The sequence below is a fragment of the Chlorocebus sabaeus genome, chromosome 25, assembly GCF_047675955.1.
Source record: "Chlorocebus sabaeus isolate Y175 chromosome 25, mChlSab1.0.hap1, whole genome shotgun sequence".
Classification (NCBI taxonomy): domain Eukaryota; kingdom Metazoa; phylum Chordata; class Mammalia; order Primates; family Cercopithecidae; genus Chlorocebus; species Chlorocebus sabaeus.
The window spans coordinates 23,096,520-23,124,356 of record NC_132928.1 but is presented as its reverse complement, the minus strand read 5'-3'; the positions used below and the strand labels follow the sequence as shown (position 1 = coordinate 23,124,356).

At 42.6% G+C, this 27,837-nt stretch overlaps 1 protein-coding gene across 7 annotated transcripts in view; it reads left to right on the top strand.

Annotated features, from left to right (window-relative positions):
* Nucleotides 1-27,837, top strand: part of SRGAP2 (SLIT-ROBO Rho GTPase activating protein 2) — a 250,304-nt gene that overhangs the window by 167,857 nt on the left and 54,610 nt on the right. For 5 of the 7 annotated variants that reach the window (XM_007988687.3, XM_007988691.3, XM_007988688.3 and 2 more), the window contains exons 5-10: nucleotides 2,532-2,594; nucleotides 10,537-10,752; nucleotides 11,388-11,516; nucleotides 18,994-19,218; nucleotides 22,821-22,922; nucleotides 24,021-24,218. In XM_007988687.3, coding sequence (XP_007986878.1) covers nucleotides 2,532-2,594; nucleotides 10,537-10,752; nucleotides 11,388-11,516; nucleotides 18,994-19,218; nucleotides 22,821-22,922; nucleotides 24,021-24,218 — 933 coding nt within the window. The remainder of the gene's footprint in view (nucleotides 1-2,531; nucleotides 2,595-10,536; nucleotides 10,753-11,387; nucleotides 11,517-18,993; nucleotides 19,219-22,820; nucleotides 22,923-24,020; nucleotides 24,219-27,837) is intronic. The other 2 variants (XM_007988689.3, XM_037985633.2) reach the window with 1 other exon arrangement.

Below are 27,837 nucleotides of genomic sequence, written 5' to 3'. Positions count from 1 at the left end.
AGCTCAGCTTTTCTCTCAATGGAAAGGAGAGGCTGGTATGTGAGATCACAGACGAAGGGCATTCTCTCTTGTGACTTCTTCCAGCAGTTGAGGTCATTGGATGAGAGACCCTGGGAATGGTAAATTTAAGACTGGCAAGATGCCCCTGAACCCGTCCATTTTGTAGAGCATCTGGGTCCCCTAGGAGAACTTGCTCATTATCTTCTAAGCCAACCAGCGGTACACTAAAGGGAGTGATGTTTGAAGCTAATATGGACTCTAGAAGCCAGGCAGAAGATCATGTAGAATCATAGAATGGCAGAGGTTGGAAAAGACCTTAGAAATGTTTTAGCTGAAGCTTTTCATTTTATAGAAGGGAAACAGAGGGCCAAAGAGGTTAACCAGGTTGTCCAGAGTTATCTCTTTGGTAATGCAGGAGCCAGGAATAGAAAGAGAATCTTATGATTGCAAATTTAGGGCTCCTTCCACCCCTTTCCCCACTATCAGATGTAAAAATTCATGCCTACTCATGACAGAGGCCACACATAGGTTATATTCCATAATGAATACCTTAATAGAAAAAATGGGCAGAGAACATCTTAATAGGAAAATGACAGATTATAAAAGAAAAATGAAAATGACTGATAAACATTTTTAAAAATGCTCAGGCTCACTAGAATCAAAGGACTGCAAATTACAGGAGGATACCACATGAAATTGTCAAGACAATAAAATGTGAAATAAACATTCATATATGCTATTGGTGTTATTTTAAATTGGTACCGTTTTTTTCAAAGGCATTTTAGTGGTATAAATGGTAGTCTTTGACCCGGCAATGTTATTTCTAGGAGAAAATAATGAAAGGTGTGTGCATTAGATCATATACAAAGTAATGTGATATGGCATTTTTTATCACAAAAATTTAGAAGCAAAGTACATGTCCAAGAATGGGAGCTGCATCAATATAATATATTATAATGTTATAGAAGAATAATACATGTGGAAATGTTTACAACATATGTTTAAGTGAATAAGTTACAAAACAGGATTTATAATGCAATCCCAATTTTGTAAAAATAGAGAAGATTAGAAAAGTACATAACAACCCTTGGAGTGATGATTTCTTAGTGGTAGGCATTTAAGAGTTACTTTTGTTTTCTTTTTTGAGGTTTCCTAGTTTCCTTATTATAATAAACATACATTACTTTTGTAATCAGAAAAAAAGTATTTTTTAAGTAGAGATATATGTATCTTGAAAAAAAGCAAGATTTTAAATGATTGTGTATCTGACATGAAAGACCTTCCTTTTTTTGTCTGGGAGCTAGCAGCCATGGTGGGAGGGATGGGAGACAGTATTATAACTTCTGTTAGGATGGCATTTGATATCCAAATTTCTAGTAGGGAAGATCCAGAAGGAGCTGGCAAAAGATAAAACAAGGGGTTTCCCTCTCAATGACCCATGCTGCCAATCAGTTTTAGCCCCTCTTAGGTTTGGCATATAACACTTAGTATAGGAGTTGTGACAGTTTCCTTCCTGCTTCCTCATTCTTTCTTTTCTTTTCTTTTCTTTTCTTTTTTTTTTTTTTTTTTTTTTTGAGACCGTCTCACTCTTGTCGCCCAGGCTGGAGTGCAATGGCGCAATCTTGGCTCCTTGCAACCTCCGCCTCCTGAGTTCAAGTGATTCCCCTGCCTCAGCCTCCTGAGTAGCTGGGATTACAGGCATGTGCCATCACGCCTGGCTAGTTTTTGTATTTTTAGTAGAGACGGGGTTTCACTATGTTGGCCAGGCCGGTCTCAAATTCCCGACCTCAGGTGATCCACCCACCTCGGCCTCTCAAAGTGCTGGGATTACAGGTGTGAGCCACCGTGCCCAGCCCTATTCTTTATTTCTACTGCTCTATGTAGTTAGATGTCAGCCCTGGGTGGCAGCAGCAAAGAACCCAGGAGCCATCACTGCTCAAGATTAACTAGTTGGAGACCCCTTAACATAGATTTTCAGCATCTAGTAACAGCTAATCTCGCAGGCAGTCAATATTGAGATATCGCTGCCTTGTGAGTTTCGGGTAGAAATAAAGCAAGTTCCATCCTGTTTGGAGTTTTCTATTTAGTTAGGGACTTTGAAGTCCCTGGATGTTTATATACTTTTTCCTATTTCATCCCATTACACATCTTATTTTCCTTTGAAATCTTCTGGAATGCTTGACTGCAAGTATCTGAGAAACCGTGTTCCACCTAACAACAGTTGCTAGGTAGGATGTGGCTTTCAGTCCTGCTCTTCGGGGACCAATAGAAAAATCAAAGGCTACCACCCTTTTTCCTTCCATGCAGTTGCCTTTGCTGGGCTACAGAAAGGGCACATTTCATTTTATTAAAACTCTTTGAGTAATCTGACCATAATTGGGTCTGATTGGAGTGGTTATCTGATTTGCTGGGTTAAATAATGGGCCTTAATTGAGTCTGGGTTATTTGTAGAGCCAGTGCGGCTTTTGCCTTCATTGCTCCCTCCTCTCTCTTCTGTTTCCCAATTAACCTTCATTCCTCTTTCCTTGCAGAGTAAAGAAGTCGGCCAGCAGCTCCAAGATGATTTGATGAAGGTCTTGAACGAGCTCTACTCGGTAAATCAGATGGGTTGCTTGACTCTTAAATAAGCAGAGGGAAGCAGCATTTGGCAGCTTGCAGCCATAGTACGTCAGCAACAGAACTGAAGTGAGGTTGAGGACAAGTGCATGGTCCCCACTGGGGGGGACCCCACCCATCTCTTTTTTCACACTCGTCTTTTCAAAACAGAATGAGTCAAAAAATACTTCCTCAAAATAAGTTTTCTCCTCAGCTGTGCAAGCTCACCCTGGCTTTATTTGGGGCATAATTGCTAGAGACCAGCCAGAGTCTAGGTCATTGGCACAATGGACCCCATTAGCAGCAAACAGAACCTAACGGCAAGGAACGTAGCCTGCATTGCACTATTAATATGTGCCTGTTGGAAAGGCTTTATTGTTCTAGGTTTTGCATCAGATCTTGGATTGATCTACAGATTTGAGACTAGAACAAATGCTCTAGAGGGCAGCACAGAGTCCTAAATTCCCCCAACAAGAGGGACCAGTTCGGGCAGAGAGAGCTTTGCACTGACTTCCTGGAGTTTTATAAAGCCAAACCTCAGTGACGAGGCAGGCTGCGGGCTTAGAGAAGAGAACACAATCTGTTCTGAGATGACTGGCGCTTCAGGCACATGATGCCTGTGGCTGGTGCGTGTTAATTCATGCGCAGAGAGGTGGTGGTGGTGGTGGTGGTTGTTCCCCAGCCATGTTTTTCTAATTATAATGAAAACAAACACACACTCACATACACACCAAGGAAATTCGTGTTGTTATACAGGGAATACTTAAGTTGTACAGCTAATGCCTTTCAGGGGCCCCTTCTCCAGCTTGGATGTGCCAGCCTACTGTGTCATTCTCCAGCGTTTCTCCATCCTATTTGAAGGTGATACTGATTTCTAATGTTTCCTTGCTTATTTGCTGCATTTTTCTTTTCATTTCTTCCTTTCCTTTCTTTCTTTTTTTTTTTTTTTTTATTCACAGAACAGGCAGTGGTGACATGCATGACAGGCATTTGGGATCAGATGTTGCTGATCCAGAAACCTAGGTGTGACCATTTTGTCATAGCAACTGTTAAGCAAGTAAATAGGGTAGAGTAGTCATCTGACTTATCTCCAGTGATGTTCAGTTTGTTTTGAATTTCTACTCTGTGACTCTTCTGCTCTGAGGCCAAGCATAGATAGATGGTACCTTTGGTTCAGCTCCCAACTTTTCATTTCTCTCAAATGAAGTTAAGAGTTTTTAAAAATAGAAACACATCGATGTGAACCATTTTCAGACTGGATGGGTTTCCTGAACCTTGTCTTTTTAATGCTTTACTTCTGCTCTTTTAGAGCATTTTCTAAACACCAAGAAGAGCTATCACTCCTTTCTCTTGCCAGAGAATTCCCTAAGATAGAAAATGACCCATGTAGTCATTATATAAATTCTTTTATTTTCCTGTAAGCATTTTGACCCTCTACTATTTGCAGCTGTTTCTGGGAAGGAGTAGTTTGGATAACCAACAAACCTTGCCACTTCTTTAGTGGGACTCAAGGCAGCAGAAGAAGACTAATGTCTAAGGATCTATTAGCTTTTACCCAGAGTCCCATATCTCTTCATATGCTGTGCTTTAAGAAAAAAATAAGTGAAAGGGCATAAGCTGTGTTCGAGTGATGAAGAAAACCTTGAAACTTATTTCTCTGGTCTGCAGAGGGCTGAGCTGCTACCTCTGACTGCAGACTTAAGACAGCCCAATATTGGCCAACTACTTTACTGGCCATTGTGAGGCCACAGTCAATGTAGAGCATAACATCTTCCCATTGATGTTCAAACTGAGAATTGCCTGAGTGTGGTATCCCCTGTCATAAGGTGAGCTGGAATATACCTTCATAATCTGTGAAAGGCCAAAATTAAAATGTGATGTTTTCCTCTAGTAGGCAATGGAAAGAGGGAAAAAAGAGTAGAGGCACTAGAAAGTTTCAGAGAAGTTAAAACATTCTGGTCCAAATGGAGTTTTAAGCAGAGGGAGTTTTACCCCAAGGGGACATTTGGCAATGTCTGCAGCCATTTTTGATTGTTACAACTGGAGGAGTAGAAGGTGCTACTGGCATCTAATGATCTAGAGGCCAGGGATGCAGCTGAAATCCTACAGTGTACAGGGCAGCCCCCACAAAAAAGAATTATCTGGCCCACAATGTCAATATACCAAGATTGAGAAATGCTGGTCTAGTGACTAGAGTCTCCTGAATTAAGCAAGCTAGATTCTACCCTGTCTTGACTACTAGCTGCATGAACTTGAGGGATACCCCAAACCTCTATGACCTTGGTGTCTGCATACTCTCCATGCACTGGTATTTCTATATCCTAGGGGGTGGAGTAGTTGGGTGAGTTATACTTCCTGAAATATTAGACTATAGCTAAGGATCAAATAGGTTTCCAGATTCTGTAGGCCATTAGAAAGTTCAGTGAGCTGGGCTCGTGCCTGTAATCCCAGCACTTTAGGAGGCTGAGGCAGGTGGATCACGAGGTCAGGAGATCGAGACCATCCTGGCTAACACGGTGAAACCCCATCTCTACTAAAAATACAAAAAAAATTAGCTGGGCGTGGTGGCGGGCGCCTATAGTCCCAGCTACTGAGGAGGCTGAGGCAGGAGAATGGCATGAACCCGGGAGGCGGAGCTTGCAGTGAGCCAAGATTGCACCACTGCCCTCCAGCCTGGGCGACAGAGCAAGACTCCGTCTCAAAAAAAAAAAAAAAGAAAGAAAGAAAGAAAAAAGAAAGTTCAGAGAATAGAATTTTATCTTCTGGAGATTAAGATAAGTTTAGGACTGGTCTGAATAAGGCACCGTGGGATTATGGTGACTAACTGTCCCTCTTCACCTAGTACTGAAGAGTTTCCTGGGACATAAAATTGTCAGTACTGAAACTGGAAAAGTTCTAGGTTAAAAAAGGTTAATTGGTCACCTTGCATGGTAGAGTGGTTTTATCAGGTGGGAAGCTGGGACCGTTACAAGCTAGCTTTGGGAAGCTGCTTGCTGTGTGCACACTCTTGAGGAGTCAAGAAGAGAACAAGGGAGAGTTTCTTGTAAGGAGCTTTCCCATTATTTTCTTGTCAGGAAGGCAGGGAAGGGCCTCTTGTTTCAATGACATTGTAGGTAATAGAACTTATTTGGGATCCTTGGAAAAAGGAAACCAAGCATATAAGAAACCCATCCAGTTTTTTCAGTGCTCTTCTTCACATCTGCCCCTAATACCCGTTAATACCCTTTTTTAGGGGACTAGTTATCCAAGGGTTGGTAATTTTAGTAACTTTGTACCTTGATGATCCAAGGAGCAGGACCCAGGTATTCCCAAAGAAAGATGCCTTTGGGCAGGGGGCCCAGAATACCACTGTAAGTGGCCAGCTGCCCCTCTGCACCTTCCTGTTTTCTGCTTGAAGGGCCTTTGATTTCCCTGACTTGGCATTCTGTGCCGGGGCCTGCTTCCCACAGCTGCTATTCAGAGAGCAATCCTAGCAAGCATTCTTCTCCACGTGTTTTTCCCCTGATAATGAGCTGGCTAGTATATAAACCATGGCATAAATGGTTTTCATTTTCTGACGGATGCACCGGGAATGCCTTTGAAGTCAGAACACACTGCTTCCCAAAGAACTCTGGGATTCTTTGCCTCAGTTGTACTCAGAGGTCGTGTCTGGAAAAACCCAGCAAACCCCCACAGGAAGGAGCATACATGGAGGCACTGAAGCCAGTGTGGATTGGCTGAGTATGAAGAGTCAAGGAGGCTCTAGAATTGAGAAAGAAGAGGCTTTAGGACACTCTGGGGCTGTTATTATCCCAGAGGCCTTATGCTTCTATACTCCCCCTAAATATATATCCCCTTGGCTTGGAGCAGCAGCTGTGTGCTGGCAGAGCTACCTCAGACTGGTATTTAGCACCTGTTCCCTTGAAACATGGCACTTAATAGTCCCTCAACTCTGCTTGCCTATTTGACCCTAGCAGTAGGCACTAGGGAGACAAGAACAAATAAGATGTTTCTAACCTCAAGGCGTTTAGTTTTAATTGGGAGAGACAGAAAAGTAAAGCATCAGGTGGAAAATGAAGTGACAAGAACTCATTTACATGTCTTCACAGAGGACAGGGATGAAGTCAGGCTCCTTGAAGAGATACTTGAGTTGAATCTTAATTGCCAAGAACTCTTTTCTTGTTCTCTACATGTTCCCTTTTTTGTTGCATCCAACTTTTGTTTCATGATGCAGTATCATTTTATTTCTCATTTATCTCTCCAGGGCTATTATGGATATATTGTTTTCAAACTTTTCTTCTTGTTGTATAATATTTCTTCTAAATTGCTAGTTTTGGTCTTGGTCTTTCATATTAGACATTTCATTTAAATGCCTGGTTATCCTTAGCTGCCTGTTCACACTTTAAAGTGAGGTACTAAAAGATTCTATGTCAGCTGTGGCCTTCACAGTAGGGTGTTCTAACTGGGCTGTGTCCTTGTGGAAGCCCCAACTTTAGTATTTCTATGTCTCTTATCTTGGATGGTCAGATTGCCAAGAGATCACACTTTTGATCTCCTACTCATGTCTGGGGGCTGAGTTGTGAAGAGGCCTGGACCATCTCAAAATTTAACATAGACTTCAGCTAATCCTCCTGTTGAAGTTCAGTATCCCCCTATCACCGCTGAACCTTGTATCCCCTAGTCCATGGACCCTCTCTAACAGAATAAACCTCTCATCTAGTATTCCGCTACAGTGGGAGAGGGGATCTTGGGATCTCACTGTTCTCAGATTTTCAATAGCTTATTTTGTGTTCAGCTCTACCTTCATCCCACTGCTACTTATTTCTCTTCGGGCTTCTGTGATATCAATCTGGGTGCTTCCTGGTTTACTCTAGTTTTGGTTTAGGACTCAAGTAGATCAGTTACTGCTTGCCTGCCTGTTTTTCAGCTTCTGCTTCCATTCTTTTTGTTTTTCTCAATTTATACCTAAATGATAATAATTTTAGAACCTTTTTTTCCCTATTATTTTAGTGTGGCTGTCAGAGGGAGCAGAGCTAAATACATGACTTCAGTGTTTAGTTTTTCAAAGTAAAGTAGAATGTTCCTCACAGAACTGAGAATGTAGACTTTTCAATTTTTTGCTATAGTTTGTATTTGCCTCACTATATATAGATAGAAGTATGTATATCTATATGTATACATATCTATATATACATATGTGTAGCTGTATGTCTAAGACATAGATATATAGATATACATATATTTACATATGTATATGTATATAGCTAATATAAGTCCTATCTTGACTTTCTCTAAGTCCTATCTTGACTATAAATATATATTTATAAACATATATTTAATATGTATATGTATATCTATATCTATATAAATTTCTAAGTCCTGTCTTGACTTTCCTATTTTTTCAGTTGTTTTGGCTTCAGCTTCTGGGTACCTCAGTTTTCTCTTGAGTTGAAAGGCACTAATAAAGCTTCTCCAGTATTTACCCAGAAGAGAGATTGTGTCATGCAGTCATTTGGGCAACCACTTTGTAAAACCACCATTGTGTATATGACATATTTCTCCACTGTGAGAAGAAAACACAAAAGAAGTAGAGCTTACCCTGAAGAATGTATAGTTTCTTAGGCAAAGTAGTGTTTTACTCTCTTTTAACACGAAAGTTCTTTAAGTTTTTTAGGGTTAAGGAACATTGTAAATTGTTGATTTTTATTACTTCCATTTGTTGACTTGGTAGCGCTATTTGACCTCTTTTTTATCTCATGTTTATTCATAGCGTTTTCTCTTTATCATGCACCTTCATGAAATAGGAAATCACTTTAAAAAAGAAAAAAAGCACTCACTTTTGTAACTGCTCACTAAGCTTTTGAATCCCATGGTCAGATTCAGGTGGAAAAAGAGGGAAAAAAAAGGAGCCTCCTATCTACACTTCTTCATCTGGAATAACAGATGCCTCATTTCCACTTCTTAGTTAACCTGGAAAGCTGGGGGTCTGTTTGAATTACTTAGAAAGGCTTTTAAATGCCATTGGTTGTTAAATATTATTTCTTCTGTATAGAAAATATGAAGAATATTATCCTGGTAAAATTTATGGGAAGTAGTGTTAGGTTCAGAAAAAGGTGAAGCTAATTTAAAACATTCTGCATTCAAAATGAGACATAATTTAGACTCTAATGTACTTTGACTTTGTCAGTATCCCAATATTCTTTATTCCTTTGTTTGCCTCCAGCTGATCGTAGGGGCTAGATTAGTCTACCCACAAAGTCTTTCTAAGCTAGGTTTTCTCAACCTCAGCACCATTGACATTTGGGCCAGATAATTAGTTGTTGTGGGGGCTGTCCTGTGCATGGGATGTTCAGCAGCGTCCCTGACCTCTACCTAGTAGATGCCAGTAGTAATCCCCAAGTTGTGACAATCAAAAATATTTCCAGACACTGCCACATTTCCCCTGAAGGCCAAAATAGCCCCAAGTTGAGACACTGTTCTAACTCAAGTTCATAAATGGAACCAATTTCTCTTTTCAAGAATATCTTGACCATACTTAACCTTTCCTCCCAACCGGTTCAGGTCCAGTCCTATCCAGAGGAGAGTCAGTGTTGCTTAGTGGCTAAGAATGTGGTCTTTGGAGTCTGACAGACCTGAGTTTGAATCCTGATTCCGACATTTTCTCTTTGTATGACCTTGGGTGTGACAGTTAATCTCTTTGAGCCTTATTTCCTTATCTTTAGAAATAGAAATAATAACATTTTATTTCACAGAGTTATTGTAAGGATTAAATGAGGTAATATACCTAAAGCCCATGGCACACAATGTTTATTAAGTGGTAGATATTAATAATAATATTGTACTTTGGCACTCCTCTGTTACACACACACATGCACACGCACACACACACACACACACACACACACACCCCCCCACCAATTTCTACTCTAATTCTCTCTCAAAGAAATCTTAGGGCATCACACTTTCAACACTGTTGAACTCCCTGTATGGAAACAGAAAGCTCCCCACAGAGTACAGCAGGTACCGGGTGGCTGAAAGTAGTATGTTTAGTAGGATTGGAAACAAGCTTGAGTTCTAGGCTTCCTGGCTTCCCTGTTAAGAGAAAGGATTGAACTCCTAAATGGTTGCCTTGATGGAAAATCATCCTTCACCTTTTATACTACTTCTTTCCTGTGGCAATTCCAGTTATACTTCATATGGATTTTATTCCTTCCCAGACTCTTACCTGAATTGTTATGAAGGCTTACAGTCTTCATAGGGTTGTTGTCTAGATTGTGGAATTGCCCTAAGGATGAAATGAGAAAATGTGTGTGTGGTACTTGGTATAAAGCCAGGAATATACTAAGTGTTCAGTAAACGATAACTGGCATTGTAATTGCTGCTGCTGCTCTAGTTGCTGTGAGAGGGTGTTTGATCTGGATAAAGCAGAACAGACAGATCCCCAGAATGCCAGGCCAGTAGAAAGAGCTTTTGGAAGCTTTTCCTCTTCCCTATTTTATATCTGAAAGGTAACAGAAAGCATAGGCAGTACTCCGTAGGCTGCACTGCCCTCTTCAGGGTTCCTGACCAGCCCAGGAAGGCTTTGCCCTTGGGGCCTGAGAGGGGTGGTGGTGTTTCCCATCTACTCGGTATGACGAGGTGACTAAGTGATAGAAATCACCTGGCCAATATTAAAGAGAAATGATTACAAATGATAATGAATTGAAGTAAATAATACATGATGGATAGACATGAAGTTATTTCAATGAGAGGAAATGTTGGCTCAGTTCGCATACTGCTTTCCTGTGCTTTGGAGTGGTCTTTAATCTGTATATGCTGAACCAAACACTTCTGAATTTTTCCCTTAGGGGTGTGAGGATATTACTTCATGGGGAGAGCTCCAGCTGAGTCTGTTAGTCTGTAAAGCAGAGTATTGACCCCCTTGGCTTGACCTCGGGGGTGGGGGTGGGCGATGTCTTGCAGGTCATGAAGACATATCACATGTACAATGCCGACAGCATCAGTGCTCAGAGCAAACTAAAGGAGGCGGAGAAGCAGGAGGAGAAGCAAATTGGTAAATCGGTAAAGCAGGAGGACCGGCAGACCCCACGCTCCCCTGACTCCACGGCCAACGTTCGCATTGAGGAGAAACATGTCCGGAGGAGCTCAGTGAAGAAGATTGAGAAGATGAAGGAGAAGGTACGTATGCTCCCACAGCTATAGATGCTGGGAAGCAACATTCGGTAAGGTATGGATGATAGGAATTTCCAAATAGGCTCTGGGGAGAGCAGACAAGGAAACTCTGGGTTCTTTTAGTGCCTAGTGACTAAAAATGAGGCCTTGCTCTGTGCCCTGGAGGGAATACTAGGTATTGGGAGAACTGGGCACGTGGGCTCCAAGTTTTTAGCCTCTAGCAGCAAGAAACAGTAGTCACCTTTCCCAATCCATTTTCCAAATAGAGCTCAATATCCTATTGCTTTGGAGGGGTTGAGGGTGACTAGATCCAGGATTTGGTTTCAGGTATCAGGTGTTCAGGGGCAAGAGTAGTGGTACCTTCTTCAGAGTGGCATTGCAAGAATGAGGAATGATATTTGAAGATAGAATCAAAGTGGAGCACGCATCTTAAGTAGGGAGCCTCATTAACCTTTCCTGAATTGATCTACATTGTGCCCTTGAATCTCATTAAACAGAATTAGAACCCAATTTAAGGCAGATGCGCATAGGGAGTAGCAGCACAATTGTAGTTCTTGAGTACACTGTACTTTTATCTTTTAGAGAACAATCCCCCCTTAAAAAAAAAAAAAAGTAAAAGTGAACTTCTGTTTCCTTTTCAGCGCCAAGCCAAGTACACGGAGAATAAGCTGAAGGCCATCAAAGCCCGGAATGAGTACTTACTGGCTTTGGAAGCGACCAATGCATCTGTCTTCAAGTACTACATCCATGACCTATCTGACCTTATTGATGTAAGTGCTTAAAGCTGAGGGCCTGAGGGCACCTCTTTTCTGGTTTCAGAATCCTCATCAGACATTCCCTGATACTATTGTTCAGGAGTCTGGTGCATTTTGAGAACAATTATGAAGACAGCAGCCATGATCCATCAGGGTGCTTGCCAAGCACCAAGTGAAATACTTCACACTTATCTCATTCAATCCTAACTGGAATTCTGGGAAGAAGGCATTATTATCTATATTTTTACAGATTAACAGAGAGTTTAGATGACTTACTCAGAGTCAGTTAACAAATGACAGAGGCAAAATTTGCACCTAGACCTGATGACTCAACCCAGGCTCATAACCACTACGCTCGTCTTTCTGCCAGGAAATACTTTCTTCCTTTTTTTTTTTTTTTTTTTTTTTGAGATAGAGTCTTGCTTTGTCCTCCAGGCTGGAGCGCAGTGGCCCAATCTTGGCTCACTGCAACCTCCGCCTCCCAGGTTCAAGCTATTCTCCTACCTCAGCCTCCCCAGTAACTGGGACTACAGGCATGCATCACCATGCCCAGCTAATTTTTGTATTTTTAGTAGAGACAGGATTTCACCATGTTGGCGAGGCTGATCTCGAACTCCTCACCTCAGGTGACCTGACGTCAGGTAATCCACCTGCCTCAGCTTCCCAAAGTGCTGGGATTACAGCTGTGAGCCACTGCACCCGGCCTAGGAAATACTTTCTTACATCAGCTTCTCTTGCAGAGAAGTGAGTGGCAAGAACTTAACTAAAGAGTTACAATGCCATACCTTACATTTGCATTTAAGGTTTCTCAGTGTTATCTCATTTGATTGTCACATCACCATTATGGGTAAGCGTTGCTGTCTCCAGTTGCTGGATAGGGAAGCTCAGGGTCCAGAGGACTACGAGACTCACCTGTCCAAGGTTATGCTGCAAATTAGGGTCCTGTCAGAAAGGTATCCAGCTCCCCCTGACATCTGGCAAATTTTTTCAAAGGTGATTGAGGAAAGCGGTTAATAGGCACATGTGTTTTGCAAGGGGCAAGCCCAGGGATAAGCTTTTTGTTTTTTGCCTGTGAGTTATTCTTGGCCTTGTTTTTCTTGCTGCTTCCCCTTACAGTTGAGTCTTATAAACCTTCTCACCTACAGACTCCAATCTGGCCCAGGTCTTGAGCCACACCTAAGTGAAGCTCTGTAATTACACCCTTTCTCACCTCTCCTTCCAGTCATCAAAGTGAGGCATCTGGAGCCAGCCAATTTAGCAACCCAGTGTCCTGGGCTTCAAGTGTATCTCGTCTTTGAGGCCTGCCATTTGTTTCAGGGTCTTGGTGGCAGCAGTTGGGCTTTGCAAAACTTTGGCCAGACCACTCATGCTTTCCTGCCTTGGTTTCTCCACAAGCAAACCTGCTATACCTCACAGCATCATATGGGGTTTGGGTCCAAGTCTTGCTGTTATATCACTACCTGGGTATTCTAGGCTTGTCACTGAATTGTTGTGGAACCCAGCTTTGTTTCCTACCCGACTCCCAACCTCCTCTAGCTAACTGAAGAACTGGACTAATTCCCTGGTATTGAAATCTGGCCTCACGTAAGAGTTGCTTGGGGAACTTCTCTGAAATACAGATTCCTGTCTCCCTTTAGCCGAGGATTTTTGGTTCAGTAGATTTCAGCCACTTAATGCCCTAGGTGTCATTGTCTCGCTGGGTTAGTGGAGCCTTGCTCCCTGTTCTGGTACCTCTTTGCTCTCTCTGCTTGTTGATGACAATCTGAACACTGTCCTTCAATGGAGGTCAAAGCCCTAAACAAGATCCTTTCTTCTCCTCAGGGTTGGAGCTCCTCATTGTTGGGAGAGAGGCCTGTTCTCAGCATGAGGAAGAGAATCTATTCTTTCTTGTGCACAATTTCTGCTATTTATCTCGCATTTGGTAAAAATTCAGACTGTGTTGTCTGCCACACCTCTACTGTTGGTTAGCCCTCTTCTCTTTTTTTGTACTCAAGGCAACTTCCCTACCTTTTTCACCAAAATGCTGATCTCAGGGGAAGGGAGGGGCTACTGCTGTATCAGCCACAACCTTTGCAATCCATAGATTCTCCATCAGGTATAAGCAAGTGTTTTAAAATCAGTCCAAGAAGCAAGGTATTTTGTACCTTGTTTTCATCATTAAAAAAAAAAAGTCTGTTAAGAGCCTGATTTCACAGGATGTGGTGTGACATGCCATTGAAAAAGAGGCTGCCTTAGTACTTGGCAGGGTGTGGGTCTATCACCGGGATCAGGAGGCTACATAGGTAGTAATAAAGTTTCTCATGTTTCTTTGCTGCTGTTTTGGTTGTGTCTTGTTTTATTTTGTTGGTTGGTTGGGTTTTTGTTGTTTTTCCTGGGATGAGGACACATTCATTATTTCTTTTAAAGTTGTATTGTTCTGCTCTATAAACGTTCAGTAAATATTTATTTAGGGAGAAGCCACGTGCTCAGTATCAGGGGCAAAAATGGAATATAGTAGTTCTTGCACTAGAGTATTCATAGACTGTAAGACAGCATTTTTCAAACCATCGGTGAGATCCCTTAGGGAAATCAGGAAATCACTTTTATTGGTTTAATCTGTGGTTTCAAATGAATAGATGAGACTAGAATAAGAAAGAAAATATTAGAGTACATCACATTGGTAAGATTATGTGAAACTTTTATGTTAGATGTGTATGTACACACTTGTACATCCTATGGGGGGGTGTGACAATAGATGATGTGTTTCTTATTGTGAGTTGGGAGTCAAAAACGTGCTTGTGAGCCATTGTACTATGAACAGAGAAAGATCTCAGTCTCCTCTGTTAAGTTCTGTGAGAGCAGGAACCAAGAGTTTTCTTTACCTTAGTAGCCTCCAGTGCTTAATATATAGCTGAGCACATAGTGTGTTTACTGAAGGAAGAAAGGAATAGAAAGAGGAGGATGATCATCTAAGCTAAGATTGGTTTTTCTTTTTGTACCTTTCAATATTGTTTTGAAGTATAATTTACATACAGTAACTAAACTTAAGTGTTATGGTTTCAAGAGTTTTGACAAATTTGTACATCTTTGTGACCTACATCAAGATATAGAATAAATATTTTGATAATAGATATATTTCCATTGCCTCAGAAGGTTTCTCTTGTCTCTTCCCAGTCAGTCCCCCACCCCAAGGCAACCACTGTTACGATTTCTTTCACCATAAATTAGTTTTGCCCATTGTAGAACTTCATAAAGATAGGATTATCCTTTTTTGTGTCTGGCATCTTTTGCCCAGCATGATTAATTTCATCCATGTTTTTGCATGTATCAGTAATTTCTTACTTTTTCTTGCTGATCTATGCAATAAAAAGGGCCAAAAGGATGCAGTTAGAGCAGGACTAAGTGAGGAGCCTGGGATATTGGCATCCTGATCTTAACATTATCCATTACTTGCTTTAAGACATGGGATGAATCCTGTTTCAGTCTATTGCCATCTGTGTCATGTACACCCTTCTGCCTCCTTCCTAGTGGTTTTGAAGCCAAATATGTGCATAAGGCATTGAGGATAAGTGAAAAGAAGTTATTTTTGTCGATGCCATTACATTGACCAAGGACTAGCCTCCGAATTCTTTTTATAGTATAGTGTAAGATTTAAACTTCAGACTGTAGGAATCCAGTTGAGACTTCTACCACACTAGGGAAACCTTGACTTCAAGCCAAAAAGACATTCTGAGCTCAATTGATAGCATTTAAGAATGGTAGGCTCACTGGAATGTACTTTTGCTCCCCCATATTCTTCTGGCTCTCTCAACCCAAGAGCAGATGGATGAATGAAGAACAGGGCATTGTCTTCATGCATAGCTGGAGTGTTGTAAGTGCCGTGTACATGTATAGAAGGTCTGTGACACCATGTGCACCCAAATCAGACATGAGGGAACTTGGCTGTTTCAGTAAGAAATGTCATTAAGGACAGTTCTTTTTCTCTTCTGTGGGAACTTGAAGTGGGTATTGTGAAACAGCCATTTTTCCTTTCCAGGCCTTCTGGAGTCGCTGGGTGAGGATATCAGTTGGGAAAGGGTAAATGAGCTATCAACTCAAGTCATCATACATCTGGATGGGCTGTCATTAAATTCTTACAAAAATTTGATTTCCCCTGAGAGATTATTCATCAAACATTTATATAACCCAGAAATGGCCAGGGGAGCCCAGCGTGGCCACAGAACTCATCAGAAGCCATGGAAAGCCTGCTTTGTCCCCATTGTGAGCAAAATAATGTGCTTCCTCTACTTACTGGTATTCTCCTTGGAACAGGATGAAATATTCAAATCTCATTTACCTAACCTTGCCAGATATTGCTTCTTCGCTAACTGCTTGGTTTCTGGCTGTTCCCCTACAGGTATGTAGATAGTCAAGACTCTGGAAAACCTCTTCTGAATCTGCCTGGTTGGCTAGAGGTGTAGAGGAGCCAGGGGCATATTGTGACTCAGACCCTCACTCATTGGCACAAAGAACCTACAGAACAGTTATATAAATAGAGACAGTGCACCAACCTGGGAAAACTCCCAGCCTCCCTTTGGCCATAGAGTGAGCAAAACAAAGGCTTCACTGGCCTCATCTACCCACTTGACTTAGGTCAGTATTCAGCCTAAGTGCTTTATTTCCTGAGAGGCTGGAATCTGTACTTGTGGCATCAGTCAGTCAACTGAAATTTATGAAGTGCCTACTGTGAGCAAGGCCTAATGCTGAGGGATGTAAAGAAGAGTGAAGGTAGTCTGGTTGGGGTGATATGACATGGCAAGTCATAGAATGAAGAAGTGTATTCCTTGTCATATGAAAGCTGCAGATTAGTGTGGTTCTAAGTAGAGGCTAGGGTCATTAGCGTCCAGGATTGCAGGGTTGGCTGGCTTCCCAGAGGCTGAGAATTTAATTTGGATCTTGAAGATCTGGTCCAATTCCAACAGGTGAGGCGTAGGAAACTTTTAAGGAAGAAGACATTCTGGGAGCTAAAGGGCAGAGGTCAGTGGATTTGGAGCTATATTAGTATTTTTTTAAAGTGTCTACATGGTACTAAATATATGTAAATATATTGCCTGTTAGCCTACAACAACCTGTGAGGCTGGTGTTATCCTCATTTGAGGCCCAGAGGGATTAAGTAGCTTGCTTATGGCCATATAGCTGATTTGAAGCTTAATACTATACCCTAAACAGAGAGTATTTCGTTGGATTAGAGCAGATGAATCTGAAGAAGAAAATAAAGGGAGTTGATGTTGGATGGATAGATTGAAGACAGATTACAATTTGTTCTGGCTGTTGGACCTTGCTCAAATTATTTAACTTCACTGAGCCTCAGCTTTGGAGCCTGGAAAATTAAGATAATACCAACCTCATTGGGGTTATTATGAGGATTAAAATGTAGAGTGTATATAAAGGACTTAGCACATGGGCTGACGTATAGTAAGCATACTTAGTGAAATAGTAGCATTTTTTAAATTTCAAAACTGAGGAAGGTGGATTTTACCTTGGGGAAAAAAATGAGAGGTATTTTAGGTTCTTCAACAGGTAAGTGCCATAATTAAAGTCACATTTTAGGACAGTGAAGCAGACAGCACTGGTGTAAGACAGTAAGGGTATGAATAGGGGTAGAGGTAGTGAGAATGGAGAGGAAAGGGAAGTTACCAAAAATGGGTAAAGGTTTTTTGAAGGGTAACTTTTCTCTCTCACATTTACCCCCTGCCCACACCCCCTCCACCCACAGACATACACTCTGTGGGCCGTGTTACTTCTGTTCATTAGACTTATAGGCACAGAGCTTATCAACAGGGTCTACATAGAGCTAGTCAGGAATGTTTACAGGTTCAAGGGCAGCCTGGTGAGACCAGCAGCATCTCCCAGAGGGCCTGTGCACGTGCAGCGTCCTAATCAGCCGCTTTTGTCTAGCTTCCATTTGCTCTTCCCTCCCAACTGAATTTAATGTCTTTCCATCCTCTGCCTCTAGTTAAGCTGTAACTGCTGTTATTCCACTGCAGCCAGGCAGCTGCCAGGGCCTGTTGGCACTGAACCCAGAGCCCAGCCCAACTGATGCTCTCACTGAGCTTCTTGTCAGATGCTGGGAAAGAGGAAGCACATCATAGGCCTTTTCTTCCCCAATAGTAGCTGCTTCCAGTGCGATCATGATGAAAGGAAAAGGCTGTGGGGAGAGTTAATTTGATGCTTGCTTGTGCAATGAAATGGCAATCAGGCAGATGGCCTTACTCTATGCATGGATTCTTCTCTGATGTTTCTTCTCAGGACCTGGACCTCAAAGTTGCTTAAGCAATAGGGAGGATGATGGATGACCAAGGGATTGGGATCTCTGGGTCCTTGGGGAGGGATGGGGAATATTATCACAGTGTTACAGAATGCCGTTGCTGAAGAGGGCCTTAGGGATTACATTTGGTCCAAGGATTTTCAGACTTTTCTCTAACAGAAGAATTATTTCTTCAAAGCAGACCTTACAAAGAATCCCTAAATATTAAATAGAAAAAAGAGCAGAGTTGGCTTGGTTGAAGGAGGAATAGAAGACTCCAAGTCCTAGTAGTTGGGTTGTCCTTTTACCCACTTCTCAAGGGCAGCTTCAGTGCCGGCTCTGGTGTACTGCTTGAAAGCCACTGGCCTGGCCAAATCTGTTCATTTTACTATGGAAGAAACAGGTTTAGAGAAGGGGAGTGGCTTTTCCAAGGTTGCTTGATTCTGCGCCAGTGCTTTTTTTATACAGTTGCCTCTTTCATACCATTTTCATTTTGCATTTTGTTGTAAAAAATCAGAATCCTTTACATGGCATGAATTTTTCCAGTAACACTTATGCGTAGAGCTTTTTAGTCTTGTAAATGCTATTTCTGTAGTGCAGGGGCATCTGTTGTCAGATGCCAGGAAGGAGGAGGCATGTCAGTAAACCTTAGTCTGCAGCTAAGGCCTATCCTAGGATGTTGGGAGTTGGTGGGAATGATGACCCACAGAGTCAGCTCCCTATTCTGTCCTTCTCCCATCTAGAGTTGAGCTTGCATACATTAGCTGCTGTTGCAATACTCTGCTTTCAGAACCCTGAAATCGCCTTGCTTGGTTGCTATATAGTGATTTAACCACAGTAACCCTCAGTGAGTGGCAGGTTGTATTTTATTGTTGAATTTTGTTATAATGGCAACCCCAGATAAACCTAAAAATGAAAGAGGATTCTCTTTAACTCTCAATTCTTCTCATGTTTATGAAATAGCACTTAATTAAATAATGTCATTTAATCTTATGAATCTTCTTCCTCCCAACCACCTCACAGCCCTCTAGGGTGTGTTTAACCATTGAATTGGGAATCAAGAACTGAGAACTCTCACCCAGGCCTTGGAAGTCAGAATGTCAGCCCTCTTTCCACTACACAGCCAGGCTTATTGATGTGGTCAGATCTGCCCTCAGGACCACGCTCCATTTCCGCCAAGCCTTGGGGCTGTCCATGGTGTGCTCATGTGCCTTCTCCTTCCCACAGCAGTGTTGTGACTTAGGCTACCATGCAAGTCTGAACCGGGCTCTACGCACCTTCCTCTCTGCTGAGTTAAACCTGGAACAGTCGAAGCATGAGGGTCTGGATGCCATCGAGAATGCAGTAGAAAACCTGGATGCCACCAGTGACAAGCAGCGCCTCATGGAGATGTACAACAACGTCTTCTGTCCCCCTATGAAGTTTGAGTTTCAGCCCCACATGGGGGATATGGTGAGGCCCTCTCCCTCTACCTCCACCCTCCATGGGCTTGAGTGGACTTGTCTAGATTCATTATACAGAAGCCACATTATTTTGGGGTGGGAGAGGCCTGGGCCCAGCTTCTTGTCAGGTGGGTGAGGCATATTCCACTTACTCAGCAAACACTTAATGAGTGCATGCTGTCAGACACTCGGGCTTGGCTGCAGACATGGGAGATTAAAGCCCTCGGGGAGCTTACAGTCTGGGGAATAAGGTCACTAAGGGGAGAGTTAGAACTATGCACAGAGAGGGGCATCCAAAGGGGCCCAGCAGGATCAAAGAAGGTGAAAAACAGCAGGTGTATTCTAAAAACTACCAACAGTTCAGGATGGTGAAAGGAAAGTGAGGGAGGGGAGTGCTCCCAGTGGTGAGGCTAGAAGAAATGAGAGCTGAAGTGGGGCCACATCCTAGAGGCTTTAGTGGAGAAGCGACAGCTAGGCAGGGAATGTTGTGATCTTTTGGCATTTGGCAGAGTTCTGAATAATCTTATTCTCCTGAACTTAGAAGACTGTGATGAAGTGTATAGTTTTGCTTGAGTATTGAACAAAAAAGAATGGGTACCTGCAGGAAGGAAAGGAGCTAAGATGCCATCCCAAAGGCCTGATGCTGGTTGCCCAGACAGGGGAGCATGAACATGGGGGCCTTGTTTTGGACTCTTCACCTCCAGTGACTAGAATAAGAAGGGCCTAAATACACTAAAGTGAGAGGCAAGAGAAGCTCCTGGGTTTTCATCGTTCTGAATCTTTTGGTTCCACTTGTGTTGTTGTGTGTACGAGCCAGAGTGAACCTCATTCCTGTGGGTAGGAGCCACCATTTCACCTATTGGTGAAATCAGAAGGAGGTTTTATAGGCTTATGTGATAGAAAAGATCAAGATGGACCTTTGAGTATAGTTGGCTTTAGGAGGAGGAATTTTACCAAGACACTGTTTTGCTGTCTCTGCACTACTTCCTGTGTGTTAGCTCCATTCTCAGATAGGTCATTCTCCCATGGAGGCAAGGTGACTGCATTTCCAGCCTTCCCTGGTAGGTTGAAATCTAGTGGAAAGAGTCTCTGCCTCCCTCCTCAAAGCCCCCACAAAGTTTCATGTGTCTCTGGTTTTGATTGGGTGAAGTGATTATGCCTGGGTCCATGCAAAGCACATGGCCTGAGTTGTGGAGTGGGAGGTTCCCCTCGCTAAGGGTAGTCAGACCAAAGCTACCAAAAGAAGGAGGAGTGGACGCCAGGGGACCAAATAACAGCAACATGTGTGCTCATCAGGAATGATGCTTCTCTCAAGATTAGCATCCAGACTCTAGAAATCTCCGCTCCAGAATGACAGCTGTGGCAGTGGAACCAGAGGATTTGCTGTCGTCAGTTGGCCTCTATGGAGAGTGAGACACTGTCCTAGAGACAGAAATGTGGAGTTGATTTCCTTTCTTTCCTTCTTGGGGAAAATCAAACCATTTACAGTTCATTTCCATTGCTGTGACTTAGGAAATGTCAGTGTCTGAACAGATGGAGAAGTGAGATGATAGCATGTGCAATTAGAATTGGGGGAAGGGGTGTCACCAAGCCTCAGGAAGTCCCATTCTTCACCTGCCCTGGCTTCTGGTCAAACTTGCCTTCCAAGCCCCTTCTCCAGCTGTCACTGAGATTCCTTCCCAGGGATCAGTGGAACGTGGGGACCAGCTGAGTGGAATGATACATTTTCTGGTGCTAGTGACTGAGTTGCCTTCTGAGCCAAACAGCTTGTCTCCATAAAGGAGGATTCCAGATGCTGGGTGCTCAGGCCCCCACCTCCCCCTGTCAGTGTCTTATTTCCATACTCCAGAGCGCAGCTGAAGTGTATTACCTTGCACCCTGGTAGCGGACCACTGCCAAAGCATGCATCATCATCAGCTCTGCTACTTCTTAAAGGAACAGGCTTGGAGGTGGTTTTTCCTTCCATGATTCCTCTCTGCTAGATCTGGGTTACTTTAAAAATCAATAGCTCACTCTTCTGCTGGGGCGCTCTCTTTATGTGATATAGCTGATCAGTGGCTGAGCCAGGCAGGGGCCAGGACCAGTTCAGGAGCTTGTGAAGGTTCCGCATTCTAGCCTAGCCTTCATATGAGTGAAAATAAAAAGAGATGAGAGGGTGGGTCATTCTTGGCCTCTGCAGCCAGTCTGTCCCCATCAGTGTGGGTTGTCTGCAGATTGTGGAGGCAACAGGAGGGAGCTGCCTGCAAGTCGTTGAATTAGGGCCAAAGATCGGGTGGCATTTTGACCAGAAGCCTTGAAATTGGCCAAGGCCCCACACTAACTGGTGTTCTGGGGTGCGCAGCATATGAATTGATGCCAAGTGCTCTCAGATGTACTAGGAGGAGGTACTTGGCTCCATTTTTGGTGCCCTCAGAGGCTGTGGGACTCTGGATGCCTGACTGGTGACATCAGGCAGCCAGAGAATTTCCCTCTTGGCACTAACCGGTTCTGGCCACTGAGCTTTCTCCATTGTGTCTGCTTATCCAAGAGTTAGAGTGAAGTCAGCTCTCTTCAGATCTGAGAGCTGGCTCAGACCAGCCTCTCAGCTGGGGGAGGAGGTCAAGTCAGTTGGGAGCTTAAAAGCCAATGGAGGAAAAGGTCAAGTCCCAGCCCCCTCCATTTGAAGAGAGGTTTTGTCTTTTCAAGCAAGGGAATGGTCCGTGGGCATGTGAATGTGCCCACTCGTTGCTGAGGAGGAAGGAGGCCATTTCTATCCAGATGTCTCTCTGCAGACAAGAGGCTAAAGGACGAACGGTAACAAGGTGACAGGAGCTGTCTCCACATGAGTCCTGCCTCCCAACTCTCTCAGCCTTCTGCTCCTCATCTGTCATCCAGGGGACTGTGGATGACCTCATCCCATAACCACATCCCCAACAGGAGACAGTGGAGCAGCCATTCCTTCACACAAGGGAAAGCTAATTGGTAATAATCCTTGTGGGAAAGGCAGACTCCTCTCTTACAGCTCTAGGGAAGGCCTGGGGTAAAATGTTGGCTCTTTGGAAAATGCCAAGCTCCTTCAGATTCCATACCCTCTCGGGCCCTCTAGCATAGGGGACCAACTTGTTCCTGGTTTCACGCTTTCTCATTGAATCAGAGCTGTCATGCATGGCCTGGATTTATAAACACATGCTGGCTGCCAGCAGCAGCAAGTTAGCCTCCTGACCCACTTCTCTCCTGCTTTCACTCTGATGTATGAAGGGGGATGAGGGAGGGGCCAGAGAGGTGGCCACTTGGACTTTCGGCAGGAAATATTCGCTGTGCCAAAGCATTGTGTTTCTGGAGCTGGGGCTGCCTGAGGCACTCTTCTCCAGCCTCCTCAGCCTTCCATGGAGCTGCAGACCCTACATAGACCTACCCCTGCCGGGCTCCAAACAGATCCCCCTACCCATTCCTTTCATGTACTGTTTGGTCCTGGAAGAGGCTCACACAAGTTGGCTTTGGATTTTGCTTCAACATAGAAACCACGAGCCTTATACCTTGAAAATGGGTAGTTTCATTGCCAGTAATGGGAACTCTGGAACTGCCAAGGGGACTGTATCCTCTTTCTGACCTGGTGTTGCTTTCTTTTGTTAGGCTTCCCAGCTCTGTGCCCAGCAGCCTGTCCAGAGTGAGCTGGTACAGAGATGCCAACAACTGCAGTCTCGCTTATCCACTCTAAAGATTGAAAACGAAGAGGTGAGTTTCCTCCTTAGGAGGCTCAAAGCCACACTCTGAGTTTCCCTGTTGAAACTTTTGCTGCTGCCCGTCTGGGAGCAGGTGGAAGGAGCATGCAGAGAATGTCCGGGCGGCCGCAAACATTTCCTAGCCAAATGTAGGCTTGGACTTTCCCCCTCTGCTACATCCTGCCCTTGAACTCCAGGAAGTTGCTCTTGCATTGCCAAAGGTTGTGCTCTATTTTGAGCTTTTGCGAAATGCTTTTTGTTCCCCTCTACACATTTAATCAAAATGGCACTTGGCAGCTGTGTGAACAATATTGTGTCTCTGAAACCACCTCCTCATGCCTAGCTTTGTCTAGCATGTTCAAACAAACAGAGGCCTTTGACTTTGACACTTCAAACATCTCCATCCTCTTAGGAAAGGGTGAGTTTCTTCTGGGCTCAGTGTATTTGCTTTCAAAAAGCAGTTCAAAAGGGCAGGTGATCCAGCTTTCTATTGAGCTCAGATGGCTTCTTACCTTGTGTCTCAGTAAGTCTTACTTTTCGCAGGAAGATCAGGAAGAAGTAGGGATAGGTCACTTAGTTTGCAAATGAGCAAACAAATTCATCAGTTTGTTGAAGGTCATGAAACAGAACCTGGGGCTTTGCAGTGCTAGGCCCATCACACATTTTAATTAGCTGTTTGTATGAGGGGGTTGGTTTAGATATATTTATCCTCTTTCCCTTAACACTTCTATTATAATATTGCTATATAATATTATAATAATGCTAATGTTAAATTGTAAAAGTAAACATTAAAATATAATATATAATATAATATTGCTATATGATATAAAAATGCTAATATTAAATTTTAAAAGTAAACATTAAAAGATCTGGGTCAAGTACATAGCATGAAGAGTTGTAGTGGCTTTTAGGTTTTCACCGTAGAGAGTATCATGCTGTAACAGAGTCCATGTGATGTTTACCTCTCACTTAGCACTGTCCAGTGGGAAGCAGAGCTGCACATTCTGATGGCATCCTCTGGCCTTCCCCAGCCCACTCCCTTCAAGCTTCTCCATCACCTGCTGTTTTACAACCCACCCTTCATGCATCCTGTTGACCCTTGTCGTGGCAGGTAAAGAAGACAATGGAGGCCACCCTGCAAACCATCCAGGACATTGTGACTGTCGAGGACTTTGATGTGTCTGACTGCTTCCAGTACAGCAACTCCATGGAGTCCGTCAAGTCCACAGTGTCCGAAACCTTCATGAGCAAGCCCAGCATTGCTAAGAGGAGAGCCAACCAGCAAGAGACAGAGCAGTTTTATTTCACAGTAAGGGAGCACTATGGCTTTTAAAGAGCGTCAGCATGCACTGCAGCACTCAGGGAGATTTGGAACTCAGAGTCCTTGTTAAGTGTCCGAAGGATAGGCGTTGAATATCTTAGATATGAATGTGGGCATACTCAGAGACCATCCCTACACTTAAAGGTGCAAGCATTTATAAGTTGTATATGTCTAGCAGGGATCCCCCCAAGAAAAAGGATGCTCCCAAGTATACTACTCAGAAGATTTCCTTTTTTAAGAAATTTTTAACTAGCTAGTAGGCTTTCACTGGAAAGTTTCCTTCTCAGGCACAGGGGATCCTGAAAGGGGAACTTCATCTTTTAGTTCTTGGAAAGTACATACAAATATTCATGATAACACATGTTTTGTTTTTAAAAATCTATAATCTTTTCTAGACAATATGATAACATTATTTTATAACTTTCAATGTTGGGAAACTATTTTTTCTAATTATTGCTAAAACTTAAAGGATGGGTTATATGCAGCATTACTATTTTGCACATAATTCCAAAACATCGTATTTTCTTATTCATGTATCTCTAGTCTTCTTTTAGACAGTTGGAGCCTTTAATTCCTTTTTTTTTTTTAAGTATTGTTAACAGTCCTTTGGAAGTCCGCTACTGGTCTTTGGTGCTGCTATTTAATAAGTGAGTTATTTTGAGCTTGCCAAGTAGGATCTATTGCCTGGGCTAAAATTTATTTCCTAATCTTCTGATGACCAAGAAAGGAAAAATTAAGTTTGCAGATGTGAGATGAAATATAGCCAGTGAATATGCATACTGATTCTGAATGAAAGGAATTAACTTTTTTTCAGTCAAGAAACAGTCTGCATGCAGTAAATTGAATTTTTCCTGCAACGGGAGTGATTTGTTTAATTCTTCTTTGAACACTGCCTTTTCTGCATTAAGAACACTGAAGATTTGCTAACTTTTTTTTAAAGAAATCTGTTTTTTTAATTAAGCTCAGACTTCCTCATATTTTTTATCCTAGAGAAAACTGCTAAAAGGGAATGATGTATCAGTACTATTCTTCTAAAACAACTTTTAAAAAATGATTATACAAAGCCACATATGCTCATTATATAAAATTTAGAAGCAAAAGAAAGGAAATAAAAATTGTCCGTAATTCTACCAGCTAGAGATAATGGTATTAGAATATATTCCTTTCTAATCTGTTTCCTATACGTGCACAAACACATATGTGAGCACATATTTATACTTTTATTCTAAAAAATAGGATACTGCTATACATATTGTTTTACAATCTAAGTCATATAATTATAATATTCTTTAAGCACACTTCTGAGTAAAATATTAAAACCAATACAAAAAAATAATAGAATGGCATTTTAGCTCATTCATTGATTTTTGTAAAATATTTAATACACTCTGTGGTTTGTAGTTAGCGTTCAATAAATGCTAAAACTTTATCTTCACCATCATCATTAATTTATTTATTAATCATTATTAAATTATTCATTGATCAGTTTTTGAGGATTTACTATTGCCAGACACTGTGCTACAAGCTGGGAATGCTGAGAGTATAAGATAAAGAGGGAAATGATGGGGGATGGGTCATGTAAAGGGAGAACTTCCATTTTTACTTCATATATATCTGAACAGTTAAAATAGGTTGATTTTTGTAGTTTAAAAAATGTAAAAATGCATACATGCACTAGTGCATGAATGGCAGCCAGGATGAGTGGAGTTGGGGAAGCATCACACACAAAGTGACTTTTGTGTTTGATCTTGAAGAATAAGCGAACCAGGCAGGGAGTCGGGGAGGAGAATCGCATTCCTTGAGGAAAGAGCAGCATGTGGGAAAACATAAATGCACGCAATAACCTGACTCACACGTTAAGATAACTTTCTGACTATAATGAGGGATGTGTCGCTGCCCCAAGCTTCATTATCTAAGGAGCTTGTTGAACACTCTCTAGAGGCTTTTAATAATAGGATTGTTTAGCTGGTTTGTCTGGACTGCATAGATATAACACTATTTAAATGACCCAATCTCATTACATTGTGAAGATTTCCATTTTTTAGGTTAAGTAAGAAATTTTGGACCTAAAAATCTTGAATTTTAAGACAGTCGTTGTCAGAATTGCTTTTTGGCTTTAAATGAATTCTGTAACATTTGTATTCTAAGTTGACCTTTAGTAAAAGCAGGAATGGCCGTATTCAAACTGGTGACCTCGCAAATTCTGCCCACCCTTTCACTTTCTGTCTCAATACACTGATGTCCTCTAATCTATTTCCTGTCTTATGTGGTGGCCCTAGTGCCACTTATCAAAATTGTGTGCAAATTTCCTTGGCTAACAGGAACAGTTTTTGTCTGGGCTTGTCTAGCAGTGGGATTCTGTGCAAGTTCATCATTTTTGTGACTGGTACTTTGCATCGGATGATTAATTTCATGATAAAAGGAGCTTTTTGGGGTGGTGAAATAGACATTTATGGAAAATGGGATACCCACATTAAGCAGAGTGACTACCTGTTTGACCATACAACCCACACAAAGCCAATACAACTACAGATGTGCTTTCTTTAGTCTGTTGCCTCTGCAAACATTGCCTGTGTGTTTCCCTATGCCCTTCAAAAACATCAGAGCAGCACATCCTGGAAGATCCTATCTTTTGGAAGGTTAGGAAGCAGTCTCTTGTCACCGCTTGACTCCTGGGTAGTGTGCCTAGTGACCAAGAGGGCTGCTAAGAAAGCTTTCTGACCACTTATGGCTCTCATTGGACTGATTTGCCCAGATGACATCAATTGGGAATGTGAGGCATGACCTGTAAAGATGAGTTTCTTGCAGGAGTCTCAGGAAAATAATTGTGGAGTGAAGAAACTTGAAGTGATTTTTTAAAATTACCTAACCCAACCTTCGTATTTGAAAAATTAGAAACTAAATAGGCCAGGCATGGTGGCTCATGCCTGTAATCCCAGCACTGTGGGAGCCTGAGGCAGGTGGGTCTCTTGAGGTCAGGAGTTCAAGACTAGCCTGGACAACATAGTGAAACCCTGTCTCTACTAAAAATACAAAAATTAGCCAGGTGTGGTCATGGGCGCATATCACAGGACAGTATCACAACTACTCAGGAGGCTAAGGTGGGAGGACCACTTGAACCCAGGAGGCAGAGGTTGCATTGAGTCAGGATTATGTCACTGCACTCCAACCTGGGTGACAGAGTAAGACTCTGCCTTAAAAGAAAGTGGGGGGAGAGAGAGAGAGGAGAGAGAGAGAGAGAGAGGAGAGAGAGAAAGAGAGAGAGAGAGAGAGAGAGAGAGAGAAAGATTAAAAAATAAATAAATCTGGCCAGGTGCGGTGGCTCGAGCCTGTAATCCCAGCACTTTGGGAGGCCGAGACGGGCAGATCACGAAGTCAAGAGATCGAGACCATCCTGGCTAACACGGTGAAACCCTGTCTCTACTAAAAAATACAAAAAACTAGCCAGGCGAGGTGGCAGGCGCCTGTAGTCCCAGCTACCTGGGAGGCTGAGGCAGGAGAATGGCGTAAACCTGGGAGGCGGAGCTTGCAATGAGCTGAGATCCGGCCACTGCACTCCAGCCTGGGCGACAGAGCGAGACTCTATCTCAAAATAAATAAATAAAAA